Raw genomic sequence first — 14411 nt, forward strand, 5'->3', positions numbered from 1 at the left:
TTTCGGTTTGGGTTACAATTGTATGTTAATGCAATGCAACGGAAACATTATTTTTCACCTTCCAAACTGAGTCATGCATATTGAAAGAATACTATTTCTTTTGCATTCTTCAAGACCAGAATCTGCCTTTATATGACCTGATAGAGTTGCTTAATTACTGATATCTAACTATTCTCCGATCTGTGCATTTCGTATCTATCTATCGAAAGGTTTATGTTTATGGTTTTCTTTTACTTGTCTCTGTTTCCCTTCTCTTTTTTGTATGGTTGTCCTTTGCTTAACGTTTACATGTCATCATGTTTTTCTTTTGCATTTTTATAGATGTCATGCAACTGTGATAAGTGTGATTCTATAGCACTAATAAGGAAGAGCTCGACAAACACGAAGGACTACAGCATGTCCAAGCGGAACACCATCGCTGCTATTTATGACACAAAGAATTTCTGCTCAAGAATGGAGTTATAAAGCACGCGGAGAATAAACATAAGAAAGAGCTTGACGGCCAGTTCTTTTGCATGAGCTGCTGGAATTTATATTATAATAAAAAGGACAAGGAGCAGCACAATTGCTCTCAAGAACATGGGGCAAGAACTAAGCCCTAGTGTCGATCTATACCTTAATCGTAGATTTAAGCTTGATAAGTGGTTTTTTACTTTAGTTTTATGAATTTCCAATTGTTGCTTCAAGTAACATTTTCATATAGATAACTAAGTTATTTCTTTTACTTAATTTCTTTGTTATTATACATTCAAATTATCGAATTATAAATCACAATCAATCAACCTGAAGTACAATAACACCGGATCCTTAATCAAGAAAACGAAATATGATAGCAACATTTACAAATATAAAAGGATCAAGCAACAAAAAGCTCACTTAAGATCGCCGAAATATGATAGCAACATTTACAAATATAAAAGGATGGTTAATAGCTATGAATATGGATTTGGTCGTAACCCTTATAAATCCTTTTTTATGGATCAAAGGGCGTAAAAAGAGAGAAGATTCCCTCATTGATCTCCCACCACTTGCTCGTCTGCCTGAAAGAGAAATGTCTGTTCAGATCAACTGTACTTTTGTGATCAAGGCGACAATGTCTACAGACCCAATATTAGATGTCGATAAATGTATTGTTCTGGTCATACATGAGCACGGTAAATTGACTTTCATTAGACTCAAGGATAAAGATACATCACCATGGACGTACATTGATCAAAGACGCAATATCCAATACCAAGATGTTGTTCATGTTGGAGATAAGTTTTATGTTGTCGAAGAATGGGGTAGACTTTCTTCTTTTGATATTACTACTCAGTCCATCTCCAATAAACAATTGGTTGCCGGCGATTCCATGGAATTCGATGAGATAGTAAAGGCGTATATCGTGGTTTTAAATGATAACGAATTGTGGATGGTTCAAAGGGGTTTTGAATTTAATACTGGTCGTGTGGCAACGTTAGTCAGGATATTTAAATTGAATTCTGATAAGTGTGAGTGGGTTGAGACAAAAACCCTAGGTGATCTTGCTTTCTTTTTGGGTGATAACTTTTCCATATCTGTTAAGGCTTCCAATTTTCCAGGATGTATGCCAAATTGCATATACTTCAACTACGCTTATGATCGTATCAACAGTTATCCAAAAAACCGCTTAAGTGATGATTATTGCGTGTATAATGTGGAAAGTCGAAGCTTTTCGCAGCCTTATACCCGAGAGGCTAAGAAACTTTTAGAAAAGACCATGCAACCTTCATTTTGGGTCGTGCCTACCTTGCGGTTGTATTATATTTCTTCATCTGTATTCCTTACTTCTGTCACTTTTATGCATATTGGCTCCGGCATCAAGCTTGCGTACAGAAAAGTGAGATAGGGAGAATGGAACGGAGAGAGAAGAAAACGAGGAAGGTGATGGGTTTCATGGAGGTAGTGGTGGGCTGAGAAGGTGGAGATTTTTTAATGTGACGCAAAGAGACATTGTACGCAAAATAAAGGGTAAAGTATATATGATTAACTTTTTGATGTAAAAATATAATTTTTTGTTAAAATAAACAGTACCGAAAATCTTTAATTAAAATTCTTATATTTGATTCAGCGTTATTACAGCATGTGAATTTGGGAGCAAATGTAAGCAATCCAACGAGCAACACGTGTCATTGGCTAATGGATAAGTTAGGTTAACTGGTCGGCCTTTTGCTGGTAGAATAGTTGAATCTCCGTCACCAGAAAGGGATCAGCATCCTCTCTTGATCTAAAGATGAGGATCCTCATGATTAAGAAGCGTGAACCATTAGATAAAAATTCAATGGCTATAATTATTATAACTTTAAAGAGACCTTCTGTTTGTACCCGTTGGATTTTCATCCAACGACCCACACTCCTAGAATCCCTAAGAGAGAGGGTCCTGATCCACCAGAAAGTGCACATTCCACGTGGCGCACTTCAATCCTCTGCGTCCCCACTCAGACCCTCCCTTAAAACTTTCGCTTTGTAACATTGTACTTGGAGTCAAAAGTGTCTTTTAGTAAAAGACAGAGGGCAGCACCGTCCTTTAGGTACAACTTCGTCAAGCAGCTTTTTAACTGCCATGTTCTAATTTCTGCGCCTCGCGCAATACAGTTTCGGAAACACGTGGGTCTGAAGACCTTCCAAGCTTTTCACTCAGAGAGAGAGAGAGAAAGAGAGGGAGAGAGTGCGGCTCATACTCCGGCGGTGGTTTCCCGGAAAATCAGTCTCCGGCGATGGCGGACCAGAACTCTGAGGAATGGCTCCCAGCTGGATGGACGGTGGAGGTCAAAGTTAGAAAAAATGGCAGAAGAGACAAGGTCTGAAAATTACACTCCTTTCTATCTTTTAATTTATTTATTTACTTCTCAAACCCTGATTAGGAAAACTAGTAGAACTGCAAGATCCTTAAGTAATTTTGGTAGTTAGTTAAGTTTAAGCTTAATTTCAATTCTGTAAGTTGGTAAAGAACCAATTTTTGTGCTTGTAAAAGAGTGGAGGAGGATTGGAAGTTTGGATATTGATACGAGCGATATTTTACTTTAAACTAATCTAAACTGCGAAGAAGGGGATTCGAGCACATCCGCTAAAGTTTGGAGATTTAGTTGTAATGTTGAGGTGTGCATTTTCGATATGAACTTAGAACCAGACATTTCCTAGGTCTGTTCGACTTTAGGATTAAATCTGACACCTTTGCTTGCTGTTTTTGAATTTGTTATATGTGGAACATACTATGCTTCTCTGAGCTTTGTACTGTCGAATTTCGAAAGTTTCAAGTTCCTTAATTCGACATCCTTATTTATAGGGAACTACACTTGCAACTTGAAAGCTATTTTCGTTTCAATCGGTTTGAGCAAAGTTTGACACTGTTTTTAACTCTTGGGGAGAGAGATATGGACGATGTTTTGCGATAGATGATTTAGTAGAGGTGTTTATATTTTGTGTTTGTTGCAGTATTATTACGAATCCTCAAGTGGACATAGATTTAGTTCCAGGGCAGAGGTATCTCGCTATCTCAGCACCTCCAATACCAGTCATGAAGACAAACAGAAAATTGAGGAGACTCTCAAGCGACCTTCAGATGATGTCCGTTGACTCAAACTTCTACTTATTATCTACATTTAGATGTTTAACATTATCAGATTTTACTCATTTAGATATGGAAACTTCAATTTTTCAAGCATTTAGGTTGTAGTTGAGAAGACTGTAGCAGAAGGACTGCCTCCAGGATGGATCAAAGAAATCCGGATGACGAAAAAGGCTCGTAAGATTAGGAGAGATACGGTAATGAACTCTCTCTCTCTCTGTGAGTGAGTGTGTGTGCGTGCGCAGTATGGCCTCGTTAAGAGTTTCCACGGTCTTTCAGTTTCAAGCTCATTCCACTCATTCTCTTTATCACGGGTCATCCCTAAAGGTCACTCCTCTGTTGAATACTATTCTGTCTCTGTGCAGCATTATATTGCTCCTGTAAGTGAAAAAGTATTCCGCTCTCTCAGGGATGTGCATCGCTATCTTGAAAATGAGGAGCCAGGAAGGTTAAATGTCGAGCCGAGTGGCAGCAGTGATAAGGAATTGGAAGATGAAAAATCCTCTGTAAGTTACTACAAAATGGATTGTCTGGATTTTAAACGTTACTGCGCCTGCCATTAATTTTGATTGTTAGTAAAAATTATACTTATAGATTTTCATCGATGTCTTTGCTTATTTGGATTGCTGCTGTAACCAAGAAACAGAAATTAGACAACCCAAGTTTGAACTTCAACGAGACAACAAAGGATGGAGAGATACTTAATTGTTCATGTAACGGAGAAGGGCCGCCCCTTCCTGAACATACTTCTGATCAGAGTAATGTTCAAATTCACATCTTATTTACAATCTCTTGGTATCATCCTTCGTAGATATATTCCTTGTTCTTTCATCTTTCGTGGGATTTGAGACTGAAAATTGCGAGAAAGTTATTTTCTTTTCTTTTTTTTGTCCTGATGATTTAGAAAAGTTTGAGTGATTTCCTAGGCCAACCCTTATTCTGCAACACTAAGTTATCTTTTAACTGACATGAACCTGTGACATGCTGCAGGTGAGGTGGGCACTGAATTAGGCAGCTTAAATCCTTCAGAAGCCAAAGGTTCGGAGCAAAATGAACAAGACGGTGATTCCACAAAAAGTGAATGTATTTCAGCTCCTGCTGGTGGAGACCCGCCAGATAACCAATGCCTGGAAAGTGGGATGATAAAACATGAAAGAAACCGTTCTGGCCTCTGCAAGTCAAAGAACAAGAAAGAGCTTATCTTGCCTCGCCGTGCTTCAAAGCGACTAGCTGGAGTTGAAGTTGGTCCAGTTCCAGAACTGAAAACAAGTACTCGAGCCCGTCGAGTTGCAACTGAACAGTCAGGGGAGGGAGCGCGCCATACAACCGAAGGCCCGTCCCTTCCTGAACACAGTTCTGATCAGAGTAATGTTCAAATTTCATGTCTTGTTTACAATCCCTTGGTATTGTCCTTTCATAGATATATTCCTTATTCTTTCCTCTTTCTTTTATGTGGGAGTGGGAGTTGAGACTCTGAAAATTGACTTAGTTATTTTCCTTTTTGTCGTAATGATTTAGGAAATTCGACTGATTTCCAAGGCCAACCTTTTATTCTGCAACACCAAGTTAATAAGCTTTTATCTGATATGAACTCACGACATGCTGCAGGTGAGGTGGGCAGCTTAAATCCTCCAGAATCCAAAGGTTCAGAGCAAAAAGAACAGGACTGTGATTCCACAAAAAATGAATGTATTTCAGTTCCTGCAGGTGGAGGCCTGCCAGATAAGCAATGCCTGGAAACTGGTCTGATAAAACATGAAGGGAAAAAGACCCATCTCGACCTTTGCAAATCAAAGAACAAGGTGGAGCTTATCGTTCCTCGCCGTGCTTCAATGAGACTGGCTGGAGTTGAAGCTGGTCCAGTTCCAGAAGTGAAACCAAGTACTTCAGCACGTCGATTTGCTGTTAAACAGTCAGGGGAGGGAGTATGCCATACAACTGAAGGTTCTTCCCCTGGTAATTTGCCTAGTTGTGCATTCCAGCAGCCTGATTATCATGAGGTTGAGCCAGAAAAGCATATTCAAAATGTGGAACAAGCAATTAATGGCGACGCTAAGCAAAGGTGTGCTTCTGTTTTCCCATTGGGGAGCCGAAGCAGCCCAGAAGAGCATGCAGGAAAACTTGAAACCGATTATAAGGCTGAAGAGAAGCCAGGACTTCAACCAGATTTACCTCTCGGGGATTTCTTCACAGATCCTTGCATTGCATTTGCAATAGAGACTCTCACTGGAATAGGTTTTGACAATGCCAGGAGCGATGGTGACCATTCTTCAGGAGGACTAACTACACCAAAAGATCATCATGGGGACATAGACAATAAGAGCAGTGGGAAGCAGGAAGGCGGCAACCTTTTGATTCCAGAACAATGGGGGAAAGTTGGAAAGGATGATGATGCTGGACAGAACTCAGGATCCCCTACTGAGTTGCCTTTTGGGGGTTCATGGCCCGATCCATGCATTGAATTTGCTATAAAAACTCTCACGGGTGCAATCCCATTAGACTACGATCCGCATATTGAGGAGTACTTTCAGCAGCAACTAAGCTCATCAAAAACTCAAGGAACTAGCGACTTGACCTTGAAAAATGTTGGTCTAGATAACTTCTGCCAAACGGATGATTTGTGCGAGCAGTTCTGTCATGCGGAGGTCCCTGTGCATAAGAAACAAGCGCTTTCTGAACCTCGACACACCAGGAGTGGAAGTTTACACAGTTCCAGTGGATCAGATGTAAACCAAAAGGGGAGGCAGAGACACTGACTTCAACCCTTGTACAGCTCCTAGAACACTTTGTACCAACCCCCTTCCACGCCACCCCTAACCTTTTGTACTTCTCTCGTGCTGATCTTTTAGGAAGAGACCGCCTCGGTGAAGTTTTCTCCTGTTTGCATCTCTGTATGTGTAACCCTAGTGTCTGTAACCTTAGTACGAAGTATTCAAGCTATTTTTTCGTTGCATTGGCAAAGTGTTTGTTCACTAATTATGATTAAGATGGAAACATGTATAGACTCCATTGATAAACCTGAGGCAAAGACCGTCAGGGAGAACTCAAGTTTTATTTGCAAATTTACACGGCCGGAATCACCGTTTGCAGCTAAACTGGCAGAGATTAATATGCCATTAAACATATATTGACTGATTTGCGCCCACGAAGAGAACCTCGTCTCCAACTTCCAACAGCTTATAGAACCAAAACGAAATGGGAGAGGAAGGCATGCCCATTCGATCTGATGAATAATCGTCGCCGCCCGAGGTAATAGCAGCAGCAATGATCCCAGGGAAACCTAATTAAGCTAATATTGTTTCTTAGAGGTCAATAAACCTAATTAACCTAATTGAATAAGAACGATGACCCTAGTCGATCCGATCGGTTCGGCAAGACCCGGTCTGGCTAACTGGTTGTTTTGACCGTGTACTATTCGATCCAACCGGTCAAAGTCAGTTCGTGGCTGCTCCAAACCCGTGTGCGGTCGGGTCTAAATCTGTATCAGTTTTTTTTTTTTTTTTTTTTTTTTTTTTTTCGGTTTTCTTTCTCTGTTCTTGTTTCCCGACTTAGTATCATAGCGAAGAGGACTGCCGGGAATGGCGGTGCTGGAATTGCAAGGGGTGGTAGAAGTTCAGCCCCAATTTGAAGATGGCCTCCACAACCTCCACATCGGCCTTCTCTGCCGCCATTCGTCGCCGGAAACCTACACGTTTACTATCGGCTACGAACTGACAGGGACTAAACTGCCCTTCAAGAAGCCGCTCTTGGTCTTAAAGAAAACGAAGCGCCCCAAAGATGGTTTCTATGACGGTGCTCATGTCGCAGTGGTGGGATTGGAAGTCACTGGAATCATCCGCCACCGTACTTTGTTCAAGACCAGACCTTTGGCCCTTATTTCCAATACGCATTCTTTTCTTCTTTTTACCCTATTACTTTTGGAATTTTGGATTTTGGGTGGGAATTTAATGAATGGGTAAATTGTGGTAAAGGTCCCTTAACTTTAATTAAATTTGAGCAATGGTTTCTCAACTAAAAATTCATTACCATTGTCCCTCAACTCATCAAAATATGTAGCTATGGTCATTTTCGTCAACTTCGTCAGAATTTTGTTAAAATGAGTTACGTTGGAAAGACCATTGCTATAATTGATCCCTCAACTCATTAAAATGTGTAACTATGGTTCTTTTCGTCAATTTTGTCAAAATTTTGTCCAAATGAGTTATATTAGAAAGACCATTGCTACAATATGGTTAAAGTTGAACCATTTCTTCAATTGGATTAGAGTTGAGGGACCATTTCTTTAGTTAGATTAGAGTTCAGGGACCAATGGTTCTTCAATTGGGTTAAAATTGAGAGACTATTTCTCCAATTGGATTAGAGTTAAGGAACCAATGGTAATGAACTTTTAGTTGAGAGACCATAACTGCACGTTCTGAGAAGTTCAAAGACCAATGGTAATGAACTTTTAGTTGAGAGATTATAGCTGCACATTCTGATGAGTTGAGGGACCAATGATAATAGATATATTTAGTTGAGGGATCATTGCTCTAATTGAGTTAAAGTTGAGAGACCATTCCTAAAATTTACTCTATTATGGAATTATGACATTGACCCATTTTTTTTCTTCTGGTTTGCAGAGAACCCCAACCAGCAGTGAAGAAAAGCGCACAAGCTCCGTTTACACCAAGTGTCCTGGAAAACTGAAGCAGTTTCAACCTTACCAGAAAGTGAAGGAGTCGAAACAAATGTATTAGAATTTCGAACAATAAGCTTTCTCATGATTCGCATCGTTAGATTTTGCCGTGCTTTGTGTTTACCGGTTCTGTTTCTTATCGTTTATGGGAGAAAGTTGTAACGGTGATATCGACACAAAATTCACTCTGCAACTTGATTCGTAACAGCGTAATTTGCTCAATGATCCATTCAGCAGGAAACGATATTTCAAAAACAAGATCCACAGAACAGTAATTAGCAGCACACTAGGAGGAAGAAAACAAGTGAAATCTTGATTTTTTTTTTTACTTTGAATCATGTAGTAATTTAATTAGAATTCAAAAAGCCTGATTTACTTACACAATTGGTACAGAAGCAGAGCAAGGCAAGAAAACTGCATGTCGATTCATACATGCCATTCTAGGCAGAAGCCGGGCCTGCTCGGGCTCTCAGTGTTTCGGTTCTCTTGCTTCTCTCCATTACCTCCACCAACCACTCCACGCTTTCTTTAATCCCCATCCTGCAATCAAATGTCGAAGTGCTGAGCTATTGCATTTTGTATTTTACGGCATCTCAGTGCTGAGAATTATTTTTCAATGTGAAATGTGGTTCATCAAGTGACAAATTACCCTTTCCACGTTCGGAGCAAATAAAGAGTTAACTATCTGCCTATTTGGTGAAGCAATGGAGTCTAGAAAAGATCCACTTACCCATCGTATGCTGAAACGGCTTCAAACATAAAAACCCTTTCATCCAACTTTTTAAGATCCAGATATCGAGCAAGTTCCTCAGCTGATACAGAATCAGCAACATCCTGCAATTGCGAAGACATTTCAATGAAGTGACAAAAAGGAGAGATTTACTGAGCATATTTTTCTTTTTATTATTATCTTAATTAAAAAGCAGCTTAAATCAACATTACGGATGCCATAACTAGATTTCACATTACAAGATTTAAAATAAAAACCATATACAATATAAAAAGATAGATGGCGGAGGAAATAACACATGGTTAGATCAAATATAAAAAGAAAACAGTTCCATATATTGGGGACGAGGATGCACAACAAATTACAACCCGTCTACATAGATGTCATCCAATAAGGACTTATGCACATGGATTTCTGCGTGTACATTCTGAAGAAAATGCGAAATTTATGAAACTTCTGTTTTAAAAAGACATGCAAGCCAAAAATTTCTGAAAGATTCATCACTAGATTGCTTGTGATTTTGTGCGGAGAACAATTTAGCCTCTCACCTGCTTGTTGGCCAAAATCAATAGAGGAGCTCCTTGCAAATCCTCATGCCGAAGAACTTTTTCTGGTTTTCAAAAGTAGTAATATCAGGGCAGTGCATCATGTAATTTTGTTATTCCTCAACTTCAATAGCTATACTATCATAGGATACGATAATTACAAACGCCGCAGAATATGTTCACAAGATTCAGCAATTGAACACCACCTACCTAATGCAGATTTTGAATCTTCAAAACGTGATGGACAAGTGGCATCAATTACATAGACCACAGCATGTGCTTCTTCATAATATTTCTCCCAGATTGAGCGAAGACCAGGCTGACAGTAAAACAAACAACCCTTGTGACTGCCCATCTCAAAAATGAAAATTTATACTAGAGAAAGCGACTGATTCGCAACATTTGGAGACTATATCAATCCTGGTACATGATAACAATCTACTACTGCTAAACTAGTAATGTTTTCCAAGGAAAAGTACATCTGAATTTTTATGCTAGCAGTTTATGGTTTAGAATAAAGGAGTGAAAATCTATGTTAAACGAAAGAATATGATAGATGAAATAAGATAAATGGCAAGGATATATTTCACATACCTGACCCCCTAGGTCCCAGAACACAAGTTTGGTATTTGATGCTTCAATACGACCAATATTTAGTCCCACAGTTGGAACAATTCGATCAGGAGGGAGACCCTCCAAGTTTGAGTACATTGACTTCAACTTCTCGAGCAAAGTCTACAAAGTAAAACCAGATTAAAAATTACATCTGATCTTTCTGAAAAATCGTTAAAAACTTGAACAATAAAATCCACTAACGTGACCAAAGATAAAAGCATCTCAAAATGGCAACGAAAAGCACAATAACTAAAAGATTACAGGAAGGTGTATTACCGTCTTCCCAGCCTTGTCGATTCCAAGAATGAGCACATGAAACTCCGTCTTACTGAACATATATTTCCATAGTCCGTAAAACAACGAAAACATCTCTGCCTGGTGTAAATTGATTACTATACTATCCCAACCAAGTTTCAAGTTCCTCCTCTGGAACCGATAACAACTTTATCTTCCTCAACCCTACGAAAATACCGCCTGAAACAGAATAAAAATGGCCAATCTTGTTACAAATATACATTCCGAAATCTGAATGGAATTCGTACGCACTCAATACATTTTGCAGCTTAACTTTCTCACTGTCCTCATCAATTCTAATTCCACTTCTCACATTGCACGCACTCAATAAAAATGGCCAATCTTTTTACAAATATAAAAAGGCGACCCCAAGCCAACAAGGCTCCCACTTTGCAAGGAACGTCTATCGTAGGCAGCCTTACCCTTGCTTTGCAAAGAGGCTGTTTCCACGACCCAAACCCGTGACCTTTCTGTCACAAAAGAGCAACCTTTCTGTTGCGCCAAGCTCGCCCTCCAATCTTGTCACAAATATACAATTCTAATTCCACTTATCACATTGCCGGAATCAACACAAGTTACAGAAATCAAAACCTTTTCCAGATGCAGAACAACAACCAAATCCAATTCGCAAAATATTGACATCTTATTTAGATGAAGAACATCAACAACACATTAAAACGGCATAAAATTATAACAAAAACAAAAAAGAGATCTCCAATTAACCTCACGAAATACGCCAATCCAGAAACCTGTTTGACCCAAAAAATTAAAAAAAAAAAATGAAAATTAACACGACCCAATTCCGTTCAGCCGTAAAATTCAGAGACAGAACCGGGTTTAATAAAATAATCCAGATCAACCAACAAATTTCACCTACGAAACCAAAATCTCGAATTCTTACAGTCTGAGGGAAGAGCTGCTGCTTCTCTTCTATGTCCGCAATCGGGCCCCCAAATAACAGCTTCTTCTTCTTAAGCTCCACTCTCTCTCTCTCTCTCTTATATTTTTATTTCCCAGATTTGTAATTACCTTTTACGTTTTTTTTTTTTTTTTTTTTTTTTTAAGAAAACTAATGAAAAAATGTTTAAATTTTTTCAGTTTTAATGATAATGATAAAAAAAAATGTTGTAAGTGAATGATACCATAAGTCACTTTTTGAAGTAAAAATTTGAATTTTCATTAAAATAAACAGTACTATGAGTATTTCGTTAAAAACTTCTTTATTTTTTTTTGATAAAAGATAAATTGATTTATTATATTAGATGTTAGATCAGGAAATCGATGGAGTTTGAATTAATGCAAAGACATCACTCCTCACCATACTGTTTCTGTTGTTGTTGTTTTCTTAAAAAAACAAAAACAAAAAACCTATTATTGTTTTTTTTATTGCGTCAAATTTTTTTTTTTTAAAGTTGTTATTGCGTCAATTATAACTCACAAATGTTATTTGCTTTATGTTTAGTTACATTCTTGAAACGATTTTTACAAATGACGAGTTTAATACTTAGTTTAACTAATCAAGATTTTTCATTATGTGATTTAGCTAAACAATGTAAAAATTCTCTCTCACAAATTCACATCATAATTCAATCAAATTCCAAAAATCCTTGGCTGACGTGGTTAGATCATAGCGGTTGTAATTTGTATTTAACGGTCCGAGATCTGCACACTCTGGAAAGCCCTTGGATGGCTTCGATCGATATTAAATGCTATTCGTTAGGGTAATTTAGTAAACCTGGAAAATCATAAAAGCAGCAAACAAAAATTCGATTCAGCGCTTCGAACGAACGCTCAATTTCTCCAAATTACGAAGGTATCAAAATTTATTTAATTTCCTGCTCTCTTCTTTTTCCTACTTTTAATTTGATTTTTGCGCTTAAATTTTCCCGGAAAACGCAGGAAAATGAAGGAAAAGGGATTTTTTCCGATCCTTTAACCAACTGCTGCTAATTGACATGTTTCCGAAGGTTCATTTTCTTTGTTTTTGAAGGATTAGGCTGATTAGGGTTTTAATGCGCTATTGATCTGTGGCTGGATTGTATATTGTTCTTATTGTGCGATTTTTACTAGACGTGGATTAATTTGTGAGAAATTGAATTGAATTTTTCTGTTTTTTTTAAGTTTTTAGGTTTTTGTGTGTATATAATTCAATATCGTTAATGCAGTTTTGATGACCTAGAATGCGGTTGTGATTTGTTATGCTTAATTTTGAGAATTTAACAGCTAATTTTGCGATTTTGTTTCAGAGAATTGGATTCAGTTGATCAGTTGCTTGTTGGGGTGCTTTTGCGGAATCAGCTGCTTAGCAAAATGAAGTAATTCAATCTGTCTCCTGCTGTTTTCGTTATACTTTTCGGGTTTGGTTTATGTTAAATTCTTAGAAATGTTGCATTAAGTCATGCTTTAGGAAATGGTTTCGGTTTTTGTAAAATTCTGCTTACTTTCTGTTTGTTATTAGATGGTTGAAGTTTATAGGTATACTGATTTTAGATGTTGTTTATTGAGTGGCAGAGGCCGAGTTAGATGGGACGAGGCTAATATTGGAGAAATTGAAGCAAATAAACCTGTAAGGCAGAAAATTACTGAGCCGAAGACGCCATACCACCCCATGATGACCGATGATGAGTATGGTATGTTGGTTTATGTCAACTGTATATGCATGAATCCCGTGTTTTTATTTGTCTTCTAAGTTTTGATGATTATACCTTTTCAAATGGTAATGCTTCATTTCATTATAGGTTTTCAATACTTGTTTCCTGAAAAAAAGAAAACGTTTTCTTGTATGTCGAAACTTATCATTTCCGATGGCACTGCAATCTTGGCAGGATCTCTGTCTCCTATGCGGGGGGGTACCTTCGATGAGTGTGTTGGTGATGCAGATCATGCAGAAGCAATACGAACTGCTTTGAGTGATGTGGCATCATCAAGTGGAAAGAGCACCCAACGGTCTACTGGCTGGACATCATCTGAGGATGAGGCTGATGCTATGGAACAAGATGATGAAGGTCTTCACTCATCTCCTTTTCTTTTTTCCCCTTAAGTTAACCCTTTCGATCGGCATTTGTTACAACTTACGACTTTTCACTATATTTCAATACAGTGGACTGATTAGTTTTATATTTTAGTCATCCGCTGCTTAGAATACTAATGCAAGTGGTTCAATACATGGATATGATTGAAGTTGCATCAGATGATATTAATTTACTTCGTGTAAGACACATGATATAAGATCCCAATGAACATATTTAGAGGTTATTATTGCTTCTCAACTTGCCCTCGTTATAATCTGTTAATGGGCGGAACTTATGTTTCCGATATTGCTTAATCCTCGTCTAGTTCTCATTTCCCTTGTGCCCAGTTCATAAAATCGGGCATATTTTTCAAATTCCTCTACCGCTCAGTTGCATTTATACTATTCATCTGCCAACAATCCTGTACTGACTTGCGGCTGTCTATTCTGCCTTCTTGCTGTCGGACTTTGCCAGATTCTGAGAAAAGCAAGAGTTTTAGGGAGCACAGAAGAGCCCATTATGATGAATTCCAGAAAGTAAAAGAACTCAGGCGGAAAGCTTCTTTGCTCGATGATGAAGAGGAGGACGAGGACGAGAACCTTGACACAGATAAGGAGAAGGAGAAGAAATCTGGTTCCTCTTCGTTAACTGCCGGTGTCAAAGAAATAGATATCGACAAAGATGGTACCTCATCAACCAAAAACTCTTCCGGACCTCCGGCGAATGGCGCTTAGAAGATCAAGCCAAAGCTAAGACTTCCTTTGATCATTTTACTGACATTTGGATTACAGTTTTTGGTTCCTTCTTGATAAGAATATGCTCATCTGACTGCAATTTGTATCTTTTTATTAAGTTTTTGGTTTGTAAATAGTTCGACTTCATTTCCTTTTCATAAAAATGTCCGAGACCGAGAGATATTTTTGTTTAAATGCTGACGTGTCACTTAGTGGCAACA

The 14411-nt window shown here is 38.3% G+C and overlaps 4 protein-coding genes across 10 annotated transcripts; 3 read left to right on the top strand and 1 right to left on the bottom strand.

The window, feature by feature from the left end:
- The first annotated feature begins 940 nt into the window (after positions 1-940).
- LOC137721111 (F-box protein At2g17036-like) lies at positions 941-1867 on the top strand. The gene has a single exon (XM_068460224.1). The coding sequence runs from the start codon at positions 941-943 to the stop codon at positions 1865-1867; it is 927 nt and encodes a 308-aa protein (XP_068316325.1).
- Positions 1868-2631: 764 nt separating this feature from the next.
- Positions 2632-6948, top strand: LOC137720709 (methyl-CpG-binding domain-containing protein 13-like). Of its 4 annotated transcripts, none has more exons than XM_068459811.1 (7): positions 2632-2819; positions 3454-3585; positions 3688-3783; positions 3952-4092; positions 4227-4344; positions 4577-4951; positions 5195-6948. In XM_068459811.1, the coding sequence occupies exons 1-7, from the start codon at positions 2736-2738 to the stop codon at positions 6340-6342; spliced, it is 2094 nt and encodes a 697-aa protein (XP_068315912.1). In that variant the 5' UTR covers positions 2632-2735; the 3' UTR covers positions 6343-6948. The 4 variants fall into 4 exon arrangements, with proteins under 4 accessions (XP_068315912.1, XP_068315913.1, XP_068315914.1 ...); XM_068459812.1 differs by having other exon boundaries at positions 4233-4344; XM_068459813.1 differs by lacking the exon at positions 2632-2819 and having other exon boundaries at positions 3457-3585; positions 3681-3783.
- A 1525-nt stretch (positions 6949-8473) lies between these two features.
- Positions 8474-11462, bottom strand: LOC137720930 (uncharacterized). Its single transcript, XM_068460050.1, has 7 exons — positions 11347-11462; positions 10428-10625; positions 10131-10271; positions 9747-9855; positions 9540-9601; positions 8992-9095; positions 8474-8801 (listed from the first exon to the last, which is right to left on the bottom strand). Exons 2-7 carry the CDS (start codon positions 10518-10520, stop codon positions 8702-8704), a joined length of 609 nt encoding a protein of 202 aa, XP_068316151.1. The 5' UTR covers positions 10521-10625; positions 11347-11462; the 3' UTR covers positions 8474-8701.
- Positions 11463-12196: 734 nt separating this feature from the next.
- LOC137720474 (protein phosphatase inhibitor 2-like) lies at positions 12197-14342 on the top strand. Of its 4 annotated transcripts, none has more exons than XM_068459546.1 (5): positions 12197-12258; positions 12692-12760; positions 12957-13075; positions 13271-13450; positions 13931-14342. In XM_068459546.1, exons 2-5 carry the CDS (start codon positions 12756-12758, stop codon positions 14188-14190), a joined length of 564 nt encoding a protein of 187 aa, XP_068315647.1. In that variant the 5' UTR covers positions 12197-12258; positions 12692-12755; the 3' UTR covers positions 14191-14342. The 4 variants fall into 4 exon arrangements, with proteins under 4 accessions (XP_068315647.1, XP_068315645.1, XP_068315648.1 ...); XM_068459544.1 differs by having other exon boundaries at positions 12240-12258; positions 12951-13075; XM_068459547.1 differs by lacking the exon at positions 12197-12258 and adding an exon at positions 12339-12412.
- The last annotated feature ends 69 nt before the right edge of the window (positions 14343-14411 follow it).

Source organism: Pyrus communis, chromosome 16, assembly GCF_963583255.1.
Source record: "Pyrus communis chromosome 16, drPyrComm1.1, whole genome shotgun sequence".
In the NCBI taxonomy this organism is placed as follows: domain Eukaryota; kingdom Viridiplantae; phylum Streptophyta; class Magnoliopsida; order Rosales; family Rosaceae; genus Pyrus; species Pyrus communis.